The sequence below is a fragment of the Doryrhamphus excisus genome, linkage group LG10, assembly GCF_037039965.1.
Source record: "Doryrhamphus excisus strain RoL-2023G ecotype Guam linkage group LG10, RoL_Dexc_Guam_v1.1, whole genome shotgun sequence".
Lineage (NCBI taxonomy): Eukaryota > Metazoa > Chordata > Actinopteri > Syngnathiformes > Syngnathidae > Doryrhamphus > Doryrhamphus excisus.
Genome location: NC_136366.1, coordinates 13,495,090 through 13,513,864, shown reverse-complemented (window position 1 = coordinate 13,513,864; position 18,775 = coordinate 13,495,090). Strand labels below are relative to the sequence as shown.

Genomic DNA, 18,775 nt, shown 5'->3' with positions numbered 1-18,775 from the left:
TTTTTGTTTCATTTGTTCAACATGGAGGAAGCTGTAGTTGGCAGAAAAGAATAAGATGTGGAAGATGTGCAGATGAAACCATGATAAATGATCAGAATGATAATTGGAAGTGGGGAGAAGGACAGCTCATGATCCAAAGCAGATCACATTAGGTGTCAATAATGCTGAAGGCAATGTTACGTTTATGATGTAAATTTATTTATATAGTTCATATAACTAGTTCTCACATTCAGGTAACTGTCATACATTGCAAATGGAGGATAGAGTCACCATATGCATCCTTTTTTTTAATACAAAGAAATTAATTAAATATTGTTGATCGGCCAAATTAGTGACTGATCTCAATACAGTAGGACTTGTTTTTCTTAAAAGTGAAGGCAGCAAGACACAAACAGCAGCTACGTTTTTCCATCAGCATCAACAGTTCTCTCAACTGATCACAACTAGCCTGTTGAGGTTGTTGTGAGACTAGATAGGACAGCTCTTGTCTTGAGAGCTCGGTGCAAGATGCAGTCTATCTATCCTCTTAAAGGTTAAAGTCTTCTACAATCCAACATAGTAGTACTGATAGATACTGTTAAAAGTGGCTTCCCCTTCAAACCACACTCTCGAGGAAAGAAAATCTGTGGCATAGCTTTTTCCCACATACAAATCTGTCCTTTCATCTTTTCCTAAAGTATTAAGTCATTCAAACCATCTTGGTTTCATGGACCCACCATGACCATCATTACATCTGAATGGAATGGCCCACTCCATTGTATCCTATTCATCACTAAAGAATCAACCTTTCCTGTCTGGACCTGCCTCCTCCTTTTAGACCAGGGGTCTCAAACTCAATTTACCTGGGGGCCACCGGAGCTAGGTTCTGGGTGAAGCCGGGCCGCATCAGGTTTTCAAAAAAAAACAAAAAACGCATTTATTAAAAACTGGAAGAAAAATCAATAAAAAAACTATCTTCAATGCTTTTGCTTCTGCTATACCCTACACTTTTTCAGTACTTTGGTTCCGGTTTTCCACACCAAAATATCTGATAAAACATTCCACTGTTCTCAAATATCTTAATTTTTATTTTTCTATACACTAAATAAGATAAAAATAAATAAATAATGCTTTATCTTGACGTGTATTTTCCGTTTTATTCCAAATCATTTCCTGCATTTATTTGTACCCAGCGTCATAAGCCTTTAGCTTCATTGCTAATCCAAAGCAAAACAGGGTAGGGTAACAGTATGGGCAGGGCAAAATCATGTTAATTGTGTCCACAGCTTTAAGCTGTCATTTCTACATTAAACTTTGGTATCAAGGTGGGGGCCTCAAACAAGCGTCTTGCGGGCCGCATTTGGCCCGCGGGCCGCAAGTTTGAGACCCCTGTTTTAGAGGATAAATAGATTGGATTTTGCACCAAGCTCTCAGATTACAGCTGTCCTATCTAGTCTGAGTGGTGTGTCCCACCTAGTCTAGATGTACCAGTCCTATGTGATTGACAGTGTAATGTCAGACTGAGAGACCTTTGGATGTACAGTTGTCTTTTTCCCCATGACATTAACCTGATTACTTTCCCGTCGGCCTTTGGACCTGCTGGGGGAAAAAAAACGGCCATAAATTCTCTGAGTTATGAAATATGCTATGAGACAACTGAATTAATTAACTAAACAACATTTAATTCAGCCAAGAACCATTCCAACTTGATGCATGCAGGACATTGACTGCTCTGCACTGCATGGAGGTTTATGATTGTTTGCTCTTATATCACAGCTGCATGCCATCCATGTGAAAGCCCCGAAAGGAGGTGCGACTTTGTATGTGACTGTTCTGAATGTGACGATGAGCAGAATTGTGGTATGTCCTAACACAAGCATCCACCAATACATCTTAATACATACATATACAAAACATATGTGTATTAAAAACAAACTGAGGTATATATAAAAAATATACATTTTGCATTGCTAATAAAGTTTTTTTTTCCTCTCAAGGATATCTGAAGGGGTTTGCATGTGACTTTGAGGATGCTGGATTGTGCGGCTGGAAGGAGCAGTCCTTGAATGCAGCTTACAAGTGGGAGAGGCGTCAGAGAGGTGACATGATGCCTCACAGCGGACCCTCCTCTGACTTCACCATTGGGACTGCCTCAGGTATTTCATGCAGCGATGCCATTCGTTCCTGAATCAAATGTAGAATCATGTAAACTAAATTAAAAACTGTAAGGGTGTAAAAAAAAATGTTTCCGCCGGGGGCTGAATACAGAAAAAAATAATAGATGGAAAGGGACATTTTGATACATTTTCCACATAAAAAAATGCTAAAACCGTTGGATTTTATACCCATATTTGCACAAACCGACTATCTCCCTCAGTCACGGTGCTACAAAACAATACCAACCATACATACAGACCATACAGACTGCGCAAATATCGAAATAAATGTCTACACAATTATATATTTGCAAAACAATTACATTTTATACTAATAAATTAATAACCCTCAAAGCATGCTGGGTAACTTCCTGTTGCAAAAGTGTGCCCATGGACTTCCCGGCATGCATTATTGATTGATTGAGGTGTTTTGGTTTACCCACTTTGTTTACCTCAAGTTGTATCAAAATGCATTAAATATACAAAAATAAGTGGAATAGAATAGAAATATTTGCTAAAAAAAAAACACTTTAATGTTTTTTTTTAAGTGTACAGATGTTGAGGGCACTCAGCATCAGGTCAAATATCTGAAAGGAAAAGTTTTCTACACTATTTTATCCTACAAGTAAAATAATCAACACGTTATTTGTAAATATAATACAGATAATTGGTGGTATTTCATTCAACTGAACCGATTTTACAAAAAAAACAAAAACCTAGGTGATAAATATGTTTGATGATGGGGAAAAAAACTGTAGGAACTCTGTAATAAACACGTAATATGAGTGTAATACTGCATCATCACACAGGTTGGTTTATGGGTGTGACTGAGGTCAAGTCCGCCACTGTCAGCACCGCTGTCCTGATGTCACCGTCGATGCAACAGTCGTCCCCCACATGTCGCCTTCGTCTTAGATATTTCATGTGGGATTCAGGTAACCCCCGTCAACTCTTTAATCCTTCCTTTAGATATGATAGCCACGGACTGCCAACTAAAGTCAACATGTGATTCCTTGCAGGTGAAACAGGACTTGGCTCTTCTCCACTGTGGGCGTCTGTAATTCAGGCGAACGCTCAACAGGCCGTCGTGTGGCGTCCTGAGGCCACCAGCGTCCGTGGATGGAGAGAGGCTGTCATTTTTCTGGGCCGCATTGCCACAACATTTCAGATCCATCTTTACTCACACCGGTCTGAAGGACAGAGAGGCGATATTGCTGTAGACCAGCTGGAGTTCCTGGACTGCGCTTTACCCTGTGAGCACCCAAATATCATATACTGTAATGTCAGGTATACATTCACTGGAGATTTGTACCAGTTCTGCAGTTGCAATGATAGTAATCCGACTTAGTCAGTACACACATGTTGTTAAAGTGAGAGTATCCAAGTAGGAATATGGGATCTCATTGCATTTCAGGTACATATAATGTGTCTGCTTGACTGCCTGTTTGTAATTGTCATGTTTTGCAGTGTTATTGTTTTTTTAAATAACATTTTGTCTCCTGGCGGCATGGCGGTCGAGTGGTTGGCGCACAGACCTCACGGCTGGGAGACCAGGGTTCGGTTCCACCCTCGGCCATGTCTGTGTGGAGTTTGCATGTTCTGCCCGTGCATGTGTGGATTTTCCACGGGTACTCCGGTTTCCTCCCACATTCCAAAAACATGCTAGGTTAATTGGCGACTCCAAATTGTCCATAGGTATGAATGTGAGTGTGAATGGTTGTTTGTCTATATGTGCCCTGTGATTGGCTGGCCACCAGTCCAGGGTGTACCCCGCCTCTCGCCCCAAGCACCAGCACCCCCCGCGACCCGCGTGAGGAAAAAGCGGTAGAAAATGAATGAATGAATGAATTTTTCTCCTATTTTCTCCAGTGCCACTTCCTGGGAAAGAGTGTCCCGAAGGAATGCTGGAGTGTAAGCGTGAGGGCTGTGTAGCGCAACGCCAGGTGTGTGATGGCACTGACGACTGTGGTGATGGAACGGATGAGGAGAACTGTGGTGAGAAATCAGAAAGCCTCATCAATATTTACAATGGAATTCATGAAAAGGTTGATGGCTTGTGCCTTCAGTTAAACCATGTGACACTTTCACCCGTTCATTTCTTGGGAAGTCCGAGTTCAATCCCACCCTCGGCCATCTCTGTGTGGAGTTTGCATGTTCTCCCCGTGCATGCGTGGGTTTTCTCCGGGTACTCCGGTTTCCTCCCACATTCCAAAAACATGCTAGGTTAATTAGCGACTCCAAATTGTCCATAGGTATGAATGTGAGTGTGAATGGTTGTTTGTCTATATGTGCCCTGTGATTGGCTGGCCACCAGTCCAGGGTGTACCCCGCCTCTTGCCTGAAGACAGCTGGGATAGGCTCCAGCACCCCCCGACCCTAGTGAGGATAAGCGGTAGAAAATGAATGAATATCATTAGAGCCCTCGAAACATAATATAACACCCCTATAGTCACATTTACACCTTTACAAGCCCTGATGCTCGTCCCACAGACCAAAAGAATGTATTATAAACATGAAGTTACTCCATGTAGCAAATGGAGTGACAGGCACTGCGTGCAATGTTCAGGAGAAGGATTTGAAAGGAGGCTAGGAAAATAAAATGGCATCAAGATGTGTGTGTACTCATGTGTTTTTGTGCGTATACAGAGGATCATCGTCGCTGCGACTTTGAGAAAGACCTGTGTGATTGGGACCTCAGGTCGTTGTCCAAACTGAAATGGGTCAGGATGAGCCAGGGAAACATTCCCATTTCAGATCCTGTGAAAGGACCAGGACGGGACCACTCCAGCAACAGTGCATCAGGTAACACGGCTTTTGATTATATATTCAAACTGATAATTGAGTTTCAGTGAGCCGCTGTGGTGTAGTGGTTAGCATTCTGGACGCCCTGGGTTTGACTCTCCACTAGTAAGCATCATTGATATTCAGGAAGGGCATCCGGAATATAAAGTGCTCAAGCCAAAATCAGATCCGCGGTGGTGACTCAGAAACAAACATTATTGAGTTTCTGTGCTTGCGACTGAGACTCAAACAGGTGATACGTGTTGCAGGTCACTTCTTGTATGTCACCGTTCCTGATGACGGGCTCCTGCAAGACTGGGCAGCTTTCCAAAGTCCTCCTCTGCAGCCCACCAACAGTACTCATCCTTGCAAGGCAATTTTATTTGAATTTGCTATTTCCATGCTAAATTGTACATACTCAAGCATAACTGAAATAATGATAACTTTTGTGTCGTGTGTGAACTCCCTACTGCAGATGATCATGTACACACACCAGTTTGGGCCGAGGTCTGGTGGGCTGACGGTACTGGTGGCAGATAAGAGCATCACCCCTATTTGGGAGCGGGGCGGAGCTCTGGGTGATGTTTGGGTGAAAGCTGAAGTGGAAATTGTTAATAATAGCACTTTTCAGGTGAGTGGTTCTCTTAAACACACACACACCGAATCCATAATTCAATTAAAAAATATAAAAAATATACATTCTGATGATTTCCATACCCATAGAGATTTTAGTTGGTGGGGTTCTGTTAGAATAAAATGTAGATAGAATGAATATAGCATTAGTTATCACCCTTATATCAATTTGCTTAGACAATAGAAAGTGTTTGAATGTGCTGAAGGGGGAATGTTCCCGTGACCCTGATCAGTGACCCCCAGGTCCTGGAGGTGCCTGGATGCGCCAACAGCAACCCTGCAGATGCTCATGTTAATCCTGCAAGAATGTGTCCATATAAGAACTCCTAAAACAATAAAAGTAATTGCTCTCACATATACACACACATAGACAAACAAGTACAGCTCGTGCAACTGCCCCCCCCCCCCTTAGAGTTGCACGACCATGTAGTAGGGACCCCCAAAAGAGAATAAAAAGAGAGGAGTGTGAAATGCATATTCAGAGTGGAGCGGCATGTCACTGGGTATGTGGTTTCACTCTCCTCGCTGCGAGTAACTTTGAATATTGTTGTCTGTCCCTTCTGGATTTCTGCATTTAAGTGTTTTTAAAAGTGCCACAGGAGTTTGAACCTGACAGGTTCTGTGGGAAATATGCATGCTACCTGTTTGCTGTTGCTACAAAACCATCAATTAACAAAATAAAATACATCACTTTGCTGCAAAATGTATGTGAATTATACCTATTATGCTCACTGTTTTGGGCTGTTTTGTTCTCCGTTCTTCTAGATTCTTATCATGGCAGCAGTCAGGGATTTAGCATATGGCGGTATTGCTGTTGACGACATTTTGTTGTCTTCTGAATGTCGCCCATCAAACGGTAATGGTGCTGAGAAACGAATGAAATGTTCTCAGTTGGAGAACCGGTAATTTACAATGGTGGACCTCTGTTTTTTGTTTTTTTTTCCAGAAAGTGTTACTTTGGAAAAAATTCCTAAATCTCCCAAAGATTCGTGCACGGAGCCAGAAATGATGTGTGACTTTCACCCTGACTGTGAAGGTGCAGCGGATGAAGCCCAGTGTGGTGCGTTCTTTCACTTTGATTGCTCATATTTACTTATGCTATATTTACTTATACAATATACAATAACTATGCTGCTGTTATTGTTACAGGGGATTTCTCCTACAGTAAAGGCAGCTCAGCTTGGACAGACACCAGTATCGGGAGTCAAAGTTGGGTGCTTCACAAGAATTCCACGGCAAAAGGTACCCATTGGGAGACTTTTTCTTTGAAGTAACTACATCACATTCTGGTCTGATTGATGTCTTTGTCAATTCTCAGAGGAATACTTGTATGTGACCAAGGCACCAGGTCAGCAACTGACTGAGGCCCAGACACAGACCCCCCTCCTGGGTCCTTCCGGCCCGGCTTGTACCTTAAGCTTTGATTTTTCACTTACAGGCAATCCAGCTCACATAGGTACCCACATTAAAAAATATACTGAATTAATCTTTTGCCAGTATACATACTCTATGTCAACCATTGCAGGTGAACTGTCTGTCAGGGTGATAGACAGCATGTTGGGAGTGCAACCTAAACTGTGGGAATTCGGTGGAAAGACCGGAATAGGGGAGGCGGAATGGCAACATGCAGAGGTGGCCATTGGAGCCAGAAAACATCGTTTTCAGGTACACTTTTTTTATAGGTAGTACTTGCAAGAATAGAGAAACAGAGAAAATGACTTGTGATTAGACAACTAATAATTAATAATTGAAACCAATTAATAATTAGTTTCAGAGGGCGTTCTAACACTGGCGATTTGTGATGTCGCAGATTGGCAGGTTTCCTTATATACATAGGTGTGCGTTGTAGTCCAAATATGCTCTATGCCCTCCGCCAAGCTCTGCTTCTCTGTTTACGGTGTTAGCAACGTCTACCAAGAAATCTTTCTTGGAGTGTAAGGGACAATTGTTGACAATTCCTAGCGAGGAAAACATCAGGAACAAGTGGTTGGGCTTCCTGATTCCCTACCAGCAAAATATTTTAATGTGAAATAAAAACAACTATAAACAACTTTTTCCATAAATTAAGACGCTGCAATGACGTCAGTCTCCCTCTGGACTCCATCCATTTTCTATGCTGCTTGTCCTTCACTTAAATAGAAAAGTATTATGGTGAGAACTTTTTTATTTAATTTTAAATTTGTATTCAAACATTTGTAAATTTATTAGGTATAGATTACTTTTTTTAGTATTAAGTTGCTGCATGATGAGCATTCTTTGTAAGATGTGACCATGAGTCCAGATTGTTGTAATAATCTCCTGCACTTTGCAATGGGTTGTGGTTTTTTTATGGCTCATAATATATGCCACAATATGTCATTTTATGACGTTGACATGTGCGGGATATAATCCAGTGTGGCTTATATATGTACAAATGAGAAAGTACTATACAGTATATGTTACTCTTTTCTTTAACAGTTGGCATTTGAATCCCGTGCGGTGAAACTATGTCCTTGTGCCAAGATTAAAGTAAAAAATGTTTACTTCAGCGGTTGCCATGCAAACTATTTTCCATCTTCTTCAACCGGTAAGTATTTTCATTACACTATTAAAACAGCGTAGGCCCTAATTCCTCTTTCCTAATTCACTGCTTTGCTTTGAATGTTTCTGGGGAAGAACTGTCATGCAACTTTGAGGATAGACTCTGTGGATGGTACCAGGACAACAGTGACAATTTTGACTGGACACAGCTTGATGGGATGGACCACACGATCGGGTTTGGTGTGTTTATTAAATAAGAGAATAAGAATACTGTGTCATTGTGCACGCTCATAGCATAATGCATATAGTATGTGTAAATTGGAACCAAAATTACAGTTGAATAAGCCTTACTAACTTTATTTATAATATAATAAATAATCAATTAATAATAACAATAAATATAATAATAATAATAATAATATAACTATAAATATATATATATAATATAATATAATAATTATAATTATTAATTATATAAATTATATAATTATATAATATAATTTGATACTAAGAGTCATGTGGTGACTTCACCGATTTACAATGTGTGTAATTCAATAATTGTGCTCATCCTCAATGAAAAATACAATAAAATAAATAACAGAATAAGAATACTGTGTCATTGTGCACGCTCATAGCATAATGCATATAGTAGTATGTGTAAATTAGAACCTAAATTATAGTTGAATAAGCCTTACTAACTTTATTTATAATATAATAAATAATCAATTAATAAATTATAAAAATAATTCATATAATTATTAATTATATTAATTATATAATTATATAATATAATTTGATACTAAGAGTCATGTGGTGACTTCACCGATTTACAATGTGTGTAATTCAATAAAAATACAATAAAATAAATCAATACAAAATAAAACAGAATGGAATAGTGCAATACCAATAACAGACAACAATTTTGTATATCTTTTCTGGTACAGGTAAAAGTCTTGTGGTGGACATGTGGAGTTCCTCACTGCGCGGTGCGTTTGGACGTTTGCTGTCACTCCCGCTATTACCAGGTCATACAGACAAATGCCTGACCTTCTTCTACAAAATCTACGGACCAAACACAGGTGAGGTGTTCAGCCAGGACGAGGCATCTTGAAAGCTGCTGGTAATGGAATGTTAAAAAGGCAGTGGAACTGCTGAAGTCAAACAATTTCCGTATTTTCTGGCTGGTCAGCAATGATGCCGGCTTTCAGGCCTTATGTATGTGTTAAGTTCAGAAATACACCCCGTAATTGAGACTGCGGCCTTATAATTTATGGCGCGGAAATTACAATAGTCCCATTTGAAATTAGAATAATCCTTTCTTCTCCTAGGTTCTCTGAATGTGAAATTAATTGACACGAATGGATACGAGGAGGTGCTGTGGACTCGCAGTGGAGCTCATGGCAACATGTGGCACGAAGCACACTGCCCAGTACCACACCAGCTCACAGCACATCAGGTATGATCCAGCATCTACAAAATACCATGAAGATTGTATTTAAGTATTTCCCCCTCTAAAATGTTTCTTCCCCTCACAGCTGATGTTTGAGGCTGTTCGCTCTGGCTTTGACGGTCGAGTGGCCATTGATGATGTGGCGTTGTTGGCCCGTCCCTGCACCGTGCCGAGGGTGTGCTCCTTTGAGGGCCAGGATTGTGGCTACAAAAGCTCTGGTCAGGCTTACTGGGTTCATCGGAGTGGACACACTGCGACAGTGACTGGACCCAAAACTGATCACAGTCTGGAAACAGAACTGGGTAATGAAACGTAGCCATTTTAATGTACAATTGTCCATTGTTTGTTGCAGGTAATTTAATAAGTGAATTTCCGCGAAGTAGGATTCAATATTAATGAATGGAATATTTTCAAAAAGCTTCTAAATATGGCTTCTAGCATTGTTAGACATGAAATAACACTTGTATAGTCACGTTTACTCTAACATCCGACATCTAGTAGCATCACATCAGTTACTAGCATCAGCTACAGTAGCTAGCTGTCACATGCACTTCACTTCCCAGGCCCCGCCTCTTAAAGGGCCATGCGTCATCACAGAAATTACTCTGATATATCATTTAGAAGATATAACATCTTCTAAATGCTTTATATTTGTATTTTGTTCATTTAGCCATTTTTATGATTGAAAATTTGGCCCCAAAATACGTACATTTGCTTATAAATGCATATGTTTTGAATAATAATACGCCATATTCAACCAAACGGCAGTAGTAGCAATTTAGTTAAACACACTATTAGACATTTTAAAAGTAATAATTTGTAATAATAATTTGTGTGTAGGTTTTTACATGATGGTTAACACTGGAAGAAGCTCCTTTCCCGCTGGTGCAACAGCAGCCCTGACGTCACCTATTCGCCAGGGAACAGTTAAAACAGAGTGTCTCCATTTCTGGTATCACATGGGAGGCGAGAATCCCGGTGAGTCCCCTGAACACAACACAGTCACAAGCAATATACGCTCAACAAAAAATATAAACACAACACCATTTTTTCATGAGCTGAACTCAAGGATCTAAATGTACACATTTAGACACATTACACATTACATTTTGGAGTGGCCTTTTATTGCGGCCAACCTGTGCAATAGCACCAATCATGCTGTCTCATCAGCATCTTGATACTGTATGCCCCACATGTTGCGTTTATATTTTGACTGTGTATTGTTTTCAGGTTCTCTATCGGTGTATATGAAGCCTGTGAAGGGTGAAAGGGTGAAGATCTTCACGGATAGTCTGAACCAGGGAGATGTCTGGCGCCATGGCAATGGCAACATCTCCACTAGCATTGCGGACTGGCAGGTAGAATGCGGAGAGCCTTAATTGGACGATATTACACCTTTCAAAATACTACACTATTATAGATTAATGTCACATAAATATAAATTTTACTACATTTCTTCATATGTTCTTCACTGTTTATCTTTGTGGGCAGCATGTTGGGGCCTCTGTGTGGAGTTTGCATGTTCTTGTCATGCTTGTGTGGGATTTCCCAGCGTTCTCCAAGCTTTCATGTGTTGACATTTTGTTTTCCAGCTGCAGTTTGAAGTGATTGGAAGAGGAGGAAAAGACACCCATGTTGCCATTGATGATATTTCCCTTTCTGCGCATCCGTGTGAAAATGAAGGTTTGCTGGTTTAACACTCTCTACCGCTTCATGAAACGTCAAACAGGTTGGATTGCTGAACTTGATTCCAGTTTTAATTCCATTTTATTACAGATATCATTTATAGCGGTTAATTGGTTCCATGCCTGACCAGGATTAATTAATTTCCACTTCAGTGTAATAAATTGAATATTTTTGTGGTTAGAAAACCTGTTTATGACTTTCTCTACATGGTTTTTAACATTATTAGAGTCCCGTCGAGATGAAATAACATCCCTATAGTCACTTTTACATTCCTTTTATTCATTGTGTACATCACATATGCTGCAGGGACTCAAGACGATTGCTATTTCAATATGTTTTGACTAATAACTCACCATAATCTACCACAAAGCGATAATCAAACCTCTATATTGCAAGAGATGATCATAATGTATTTTCTGTTCAATGCCTCAGGTTCAAAGTGCAGTCTCGAGAGAGGAATGTGCGGCTGGAGCAACACTCAGAACAGCAATCGGGACCAACTGGATTGGGAGTTGACGAGCCACGAGGCAGACGGTCACTACTCCACCCCGTTGGAAGACCACACCCTCGGAACCGAGAAAGGTTAGCGACAGAACAAAAACAATCAAAGTTCATCTTCTTACAAAACGAAAAAAAAAAGTCACTGTTTTCTTTTTTTGTAGGCCACTTCCTGTTCCTTCCAAGTAGCAACAGGACAGCAGCCAATCAGAAGGCTCAGCTGCTGAGCCCGCACTTTCCCCCGACTAAAGGAACTTGTCTGAAATTCTGGGCTTTGAAGCCATACTCGTGTAAGAATAAGATTGCTACGATGGTGTATTCATGCCACATTATTTTATTAGTAATATATTTGTTGTATTTATTTATTTATGTTTAATTGTATTATGCAGCAGACAGCCAGTTAAAGGTGTGGACATTGTCGAAAGGTCTTCTCAAGGAGCTGCTAGAGGTGAGCGAGCTTGGAGGACCATGGAGACGCTTCCAGCTTGACATCATTTCCACTGAAGAATACCAGGTCAGACTCTCGCCATTAAAACTGCTCATACACAGGATATTTCTGAATATGATATTTTTTGTTGGCAGATTGTCTTTGAGGGAATCAAGGGTTCATCTGGTGCCCTGGCTCTGGATGACATTGAATACACCATCGGGATCAACTGTGCTAAAAAAGTCACTGATGTCGATAAAAGTAAGGAAAGAAACAACTGAACCAGCTAAATGAATAAATATATACGAATACAAGACATAAGAAGCATTCGTATTGTGAATGTAGTATTGTACATTGGTCACTAGGTGGCAGTAATTTGTTTGGTGAGACAAGAATCCGACGTGATCACCAGAACTGCCATTTATTACAGGTTTAGAATATCTAACAGGCACAATATTAAAATCATAATAACATCAGCCATTTAAAGCCGCCGTTACAATAAATTGATAGGTAAGCTGTTATGTCTAATATATATTATTTTCTATGATTAGCTGCTATATCGAATAATATAATTGTAAAGGTGACTATAGGGGTGTTACTTCATGTCTAGAGGGCTCTAATGACCTGTAATGTAAACAGATTTTCTATGCCCTATATATGAAAATATTTAATTTATTAATATTGAATCAGTTTGTCTATATGTGCCCTGTGATTGGCTGGCGACCGGTCCAGATAGACTGGGATAGGCTCCAGCACCCCCGGGACCCTCGTGAGGATAAGCGGTAGAAAATGAATGAATGAACTACTATATTGAATAATACAATTGTAAAGGTGACTACAGGGGTGTTACTTCATGTCTAGAGGGCTCTAATGATGTTAGAACCTGTAATGTAAACATATTTTTTATGCCCTAAATATGAAAATATTTCATTTATTAATATTTATCAGTTTGTCTATATGTGCCCTGTGATTGGCTGGCGACCAGTCCAGTGAAAAGTATTTTATTTCTTCTGCAGCCTCAGCGAAGCCTGACAACGCTGGAGGGATTGCGGCATCGATCATCGTGGTCATGCTGTTGATTGGCACACTCATAGCGCTCCTGGTTTACTATCTACGAATTCAAAGGAGGGTCACGACTTTGACCAACCCGTCCCCTTCAACTGCCGCTGGTTTCAGTAACGACACTTACGAACCAGATGCCACAGTAAGAGGCTATTCTATCTTCGTATATGTTCGTCATTTTTTTGATATTCTGATTCATGATCATGTCCATGTCAGGAGAACCACGTGAGAATACCACCAGCACAAAACCACCCGATGGCAGCTGGGTTCAATAATGTCTCTGTGAGTATATAAGCCATTTGCGACCAGTCATTATTAATATATAATATGTATATATAATATATAATATCTCTGTGTGGAGTTTGCATTTTCTCCCTGTGCAGGCGTGGGTTTTCTCCGGGTACTCCGGTTTCCTCCCACATTCCAAAAACATGCTAGATTAATTGGCGACTCCAAATTGTCCATAGGTATGAATGTGAGTGTGAATGGTTGTTTGTCTATATGTGGAAAAGCGGTAGAAAATGAATGAATATCATTAGAGCCCTCTAAACATAATATAATGCCCCTATAGTCATGAATGAATGAATGAATGAATGAATGAATGAATGAATGAATGAATGCTAAGGTGGCTGCTACGTATCACTGCATTGGACTCTTGCATGTGTGCAGGTGTCTGCTGGTGTCAGAGAGAGGGAGGTGGCATGAGGCAGGAGGAGAGGTCCCACGACTCAGGTGGCTTTGTGAAATTTAGGCGATATCACAGCAGAAGAACTGCTTGTGTCGACCTTACATCACACACACACACACATACACACGCATACACACATACACAAATATCCACACTGATGAAGGTCTAATCAGGACACCGTTCTTCACATGTGATGACCTCAATGAGGTCCGACGACTGCTGGAGGCCAAAAAGCGGCATGATGCGTTGCATAGGTGGAAATCTGTCTTAACGTGTGTGCCTGCAGATGAAAACACCTGAGTAGTCACCATAAGACGCCATTTGCAGTGCACTATGGGCATGAAGTTGAAAGGGGCTGAGGTTGCCAGGTGCTTTTTTTAAGGTTGCATTGTGGAACTTGAAAGCCCACAAGGACAAATGTCTTTTGTAAGGGCAATTGATAAACTGATAGACGGCCCTGCTGGGAAAAAAGAAAAGAATTGTAACAGATAAGAAAGGGCAACAGACAGAAACATCATCCTGTATAATCTATGGTAAATACATTAAATTCATGAGCATTGAAATGTCTGTTTTTTTTATAGTTTCACTTCGTAAAAAAACTTCATTCATTTATTACAATGAATCGCATATTAGTAAGAATAGAATAAAATGTCCAGTGATACCGGCCGACCGGTATGATCACCTGAGGGAGGCTGACGTCATCGCAGTGCCTCAATTAATGGTTTGCTCAGATGCATTATGGGTAAATTATTTTTTTAAACTCACATCGGTACGTGTTTGTATATTTCTCATACCATTGTTAATTGACACTGTGAGTCAGACTGTTACATTGTTATACTGTTACCCGATAGGTTTCCTAACTATGAACCATATAAGGAAGTCCGCCCCTCATACCATTGTTAATTGACACTGTGAGTCAGACTGTTACATTGTTATACTGTTACCCGATAGGTTTCCTAACTATGAACCATGTAAGGAAGTCCGCCCCTCTATGACATCACAAAGGAAGAGTTTTACCACGCCTTTTGAAACAAAGCGTTTAGGGCCATCCATAAATTCTTTCAGTGCTCACTTCCAAATACGTAAACCTCATTATCTGAAACGTTGGCATCGTTTAACATGAGAATACAACATTCTAACTACATTTATTGGTCCCCTTTAAGAAAAAAGCAGTGGCTTATACACCACAATTTATGGTACATTGATTTTAAAGTGATTAATAGAGCGGATCATCTTTTTTGCACATTTGAATGTTTAAACATTGTCTAAATTATTTCCCAAATGCAATCCCAGTTTGCATGTTCTCCCCGTGCATGTGTGGGTTTTCTCCGCGTACTCCAGTTTCCTCCCACATTCCAAAAACATGCTAGGTTAATTAGCGACTCCAAATTGTCCCTAGGTATGAATGTGAGTGTGAATGGTTGTTTGTCTATATGTGCCCTGTGATTGGTTGGCCACCAGTCCAGGGAGTACACCGCTTCTCGCCCGGCGACAGCTGGGATAGGCTCCAGCAAGACCCTCGTGAGGATAAGCGGTAGAAAATGAATTAATATTTGCCAAATGACACTCTACTGAATAAACCTCACCAATTAAGTCAATTTTAATAATAAATCCAAATTATTTCAAATACTTCAATAGGCACAATGATACTGTTGTCACACCCTCTCTCTCTCTAAATTGACCATGGACCTTTCTTTCTTTGAAGAAGGTGACGACAACATCCTGTCCCTAGCAACAGTCTTGTCGCTAAGGCAACATCCTCGAATGTCGCTTAATGTCTGTAACTCACTCATCAGTTCAGTCATTCAGGTAAAATAGAACACTTAATGCCTGTTCTCACGGTTGCATGGTAGAGTGCACGGCCACACGAGTGACGACAGGCATTATCGTGCTCTTTTAACTGTTTTTATGAATAATCTCATCTATCTTCATGGATCCCACCGTGCTGATTTTTTTATTGTATGTAATGATCGTGCACGAGCTGGTGTGTGGATGGATGCAGTACAGGAGTACCAAGCCCTGCCATGAAGCTGCACTTCGCACAAGGTGTGTGTCATATCAGTAGACCACTCAGATGTTAAATTCTCCATGATGGAGAGCAACTTTTTGTTGACATATGATAATGTGATTATACATTTTTTAATACATATTTTGTGTGTGTCCCTCTTTAGTGCCCAAAGGTGTCAGGGAGGATGGCAGCAAAGCAACCTCTCTGTCAGGAGCACCAGAGGAGCAAAGGACCCGAGGAAGACCAGACGCATTGTGAGGAATTCATAGTGAAGACAGGACAGACATGGATGTAGACATTTTAAAGGGTTAGATTCTGTTGGTTTTGTGTTTATTGGTTTGCAGAATTAGAAAAAACGTGCTGTATATTTTATTTGTTTTTTTTCGGCTTTTCCTGGTTATCCATATTTGTCTTGAGCCCTTTAAATTCCGGATGCCCTCCCTGACAAATAGCGATGACGCTTACGAGTGGAGATTAACATACAATATTACTGGATTGTTTTTTTTTATATATATAATGCTCAAGGGTTAATCCCACTGTTTGCTATACAATTTCAGTGTTAATACACATTAATTTCACATATGTATCATTTAATGTGTGTGATTCTGGTTAGAAAGTATCGATATATTTACGACAGTTTTACAACAGTCGTCAAATAGTTACCATGGCGGCCCCTCGTGAGGGCTGCCAGGCCACGTGTGTACCAGGTCTGTCAGAGTATCACTGCATGGATTTCTGCTAGGTGAGCATTCATGCTAGCTGTATATTGGTATATATAATATGTATTCAAATATGTGCAAAAAAACTTGGAATATAAGCTCATAGAAGTGTTGAGTGGCCCTTAAAAAGGCCTTTTTGGGGAGTTGTATGAGTGTAGTAGTCTATCCACCGAAGCCATACAGAGTACGTCCTTGTCTCTTGAGTGCGTAGACTACATCCATGGCGGTCACAGTCTTCCTTTTAGCGTGCTCGGTGTAGGTGACTGCATCACGAATAACGTTCTCCAGGAACACCTTCAGCACACCGCGGGTCTCTTCGTAAATCAAGCCGGAAATACGCTTGACTCCTCCGCGACGAGCCAAACGGCGAATGGCGGGCTTGGTAATGCCCTGGATGTTGTCACGAAGAACTTTACGGTGACGCTTGGCGCCCCCTTTCCCTAAACCTTTGCCGCCTTTGCCTCGTCCTGACATCTTTGTTTGGTTCAATTGCGAGCCACTTTGAGAAATGTGACTTTCTTGACTCCGGCAGTCAAAATTTATTACGTGACTGCGGACGTGAGAGAGGATTGGTGGGAGGAGCTTCGCATAATAGACACGATGCACTACATTAGACTACATACGTACGTGGACACGCTAACAAAAAATCATATTTTGAACATTACTAAGTGTTTCACAAATATAATACATAAATATAAGCATGTCTATGACAATGTTAAAGTAGATGTGGACCAGTTTGGGTGCTTTAGGACATGCTAATGCTGATGCTTGGCACCTCCTTTCCCCAAACTGCTGGCTCCCTTGCCTCTTTCAGGCATTTTTAACTAGCTACAAAACACTTCCGTAGCTCGTCTTTCACTGACATCACTGCGGACGTGAGAGAGGACTGCTGTCGTGACGTCATCAGTGCTGTGCCTTCATTTAGCATACAAGATATACAAGAATAACTGCATTGTTACATGGTTCTATTTGAGTGTGTTCATCGTCTTTGTGTTTGTTTATCCTAGCTGTTGTGCAACCAGATAAGGGGAATAAATTGCTATTTTAGTAGGCTAGCAAGATGTAAAGGAACACAAAATGTGTACAAGGGTTAATTCAATATAGTGACGTCACTGTCATTGCTAAGTTCTCTCCGGGAAACCAGACACTTCCCTGTCTTGTATGGAGTCTGCCTGAGCAACAATGTATTTTGTATTACAGCAGTCGAATTTTGTGGTTTAATGTTGTTCATAGGAGGACCGTTCTCTTTAGAGGAAAAGTGTGTGGCTCTTAAAAGAGCCGTTTTTGGGTCCTTCCGGTGTCCGGTCTTACTTCTTGGCAGGCTTCTCGGTCTTCTTGGGCAGCAGAACTGCCTGGATATTCGGCAAGACGCCGCCTTGAGCGATGGTCACTCCACCAAGGAGTTTATTGAGCTCCTCGTCATTACGTACGGCGAGCTGCAGGTGACGAGGGATGATTCTAGTCTTCTTGTTGTCGCGGGCTGCATTTCCGGCCAACTCCAGAATCTCAGCGGTCAGATACTCCAGCACGGCAGCGAGGTAGACGGGGGCACCGGCACCGATACGCTCGCCATAGTTGCCTTTGCGAAGCAGCCTGTGGACACGACCCACTGGGAACTGCAGCCCAGCACGTGAAGACCTGGTCTTGGCCTTAGCTCTGGCCTTTCCGCCGGTTTTGCCTCGTCCAGACATATTTAAAGTAAGAAGGTAAAGAGTAGGATCTATAAGATCAAGCAGAGAAGTAATGCCAGCATCAGCTTGGAGCAGTGTATTTATACCATTGGTGCTGCTCTTTGATTGGCTAGCTGTAGCGGAGAAACTGTTGCCCAATCAGCAAGGAGCAGCCTGTTTTGGTTTTTTTTGCTGGCGGTTGTTTTGTAATTACAACGTAATACTTTACCATAAATATAACAACGTTTAAAATATAAAATTAATACCATTAGATACATTTCAGTATACAACAGACTTACATTCTTGATTGGGTGATTTTCAAGCTATCCTCCAAAACGTGTACACCCTTTCCGTTCTTGAAGCCTACTTTTTGGTTATGTACAGTCCAAGATGGCAAATATAGATTCAAAACAAATAATGCACTGTATGTAGGCCATAGCATGTGAAACGAGGACATCTAGTGGTCATTATGCGGCAGAACAACTTCACAGCCGTGAT

The 18,775-nt window shown here is 40.9% G+C and overlaps 3 protein-coding genes across 3 annotated transcripts; 1 reads left to right on the top strand and 2 right to left on the bottom strand.

The window, feature by feature from the left end:
- The first annotated feature begins 303 nt into the window (after window positions 1-303).
- On the top strand, window positions 304-14,697 carry mamdc4 (MAM domain containing 4). Its single transcript, XM_058064733.2, has 28 exons — window positions 304-1,839; window positions 1,977-2,135; window positions 2,945-3,070; window positions 3,155-3,388; window positions 4,005-4,130; window positions 4,782-4,937; window positions 5,186-5,289; window positions 5,392-5,547; window positions 6,315-6,405; window positions 6,496-6,609; window positions 6,699-6,791; window positions 6,868-7,005; window positions 7,075-7,214; window positions 8,007-8,115; window positions 8,205-8,309; window positions 9,014-9,148; window positions 9,398-9,525; window positions 9,605-9,821; window positions 10,360-10,497; window positions 10,750-10,877; window positions 11,112-11,202; window positions 11,638-11,787; window positions 11,868-11,993; window positions 12,093-12,217; window positions 12,286-12,391; window positions 13,147-13,334; window positions 13,409-13,474; window positions 13,862-14,697. The coding sequence occupies exons 1-28, from the start codon at window positions 1,731-1,733 to the stop codon at window positions 13,895-13,897; spliced, it is 3,594 nt and encodes a 1,197-aa protein (XP_057920716.2). The 5' UTR covers window positions 304-1,730; the 3' UTR covers window positions 13,898-14,697.
- An 827-nt stretch (window positions 14,698-15,524) lies between these two features.
- LOC131108532 (histone H4) lies at window positions 15,525-17,081 on the bottom strand. The gene has a single exon (XM_058059553.2). It carries the CDS (start codon window positions 17,079-17,081, stop codon window positions 16,770-16,772), a length of 312 nt encoding a protein of 103 aa, XP_057915536.1. The 3' UTR covers window positions 15,525-16,769.
- An 833-nt stretch (window positions 17,082-17,914) lies between these two features.
- Window positions 17,915-18,335, bottom strand: LOC131108526 (histone H2A-like). The gene has a single exon (XM_058059541.2). The coding sequence runs from the start codon at window positions 18,296-18,298 to the stop codon at window positions 17,915-17,917; it is 384 nt and encodes a 127-aa protein (XP_057915524.1). The 5' UTR covers window positions 18,299-18,335.
- Window positions 18,336-18,775: the final 440 nt, after the last annotated feature.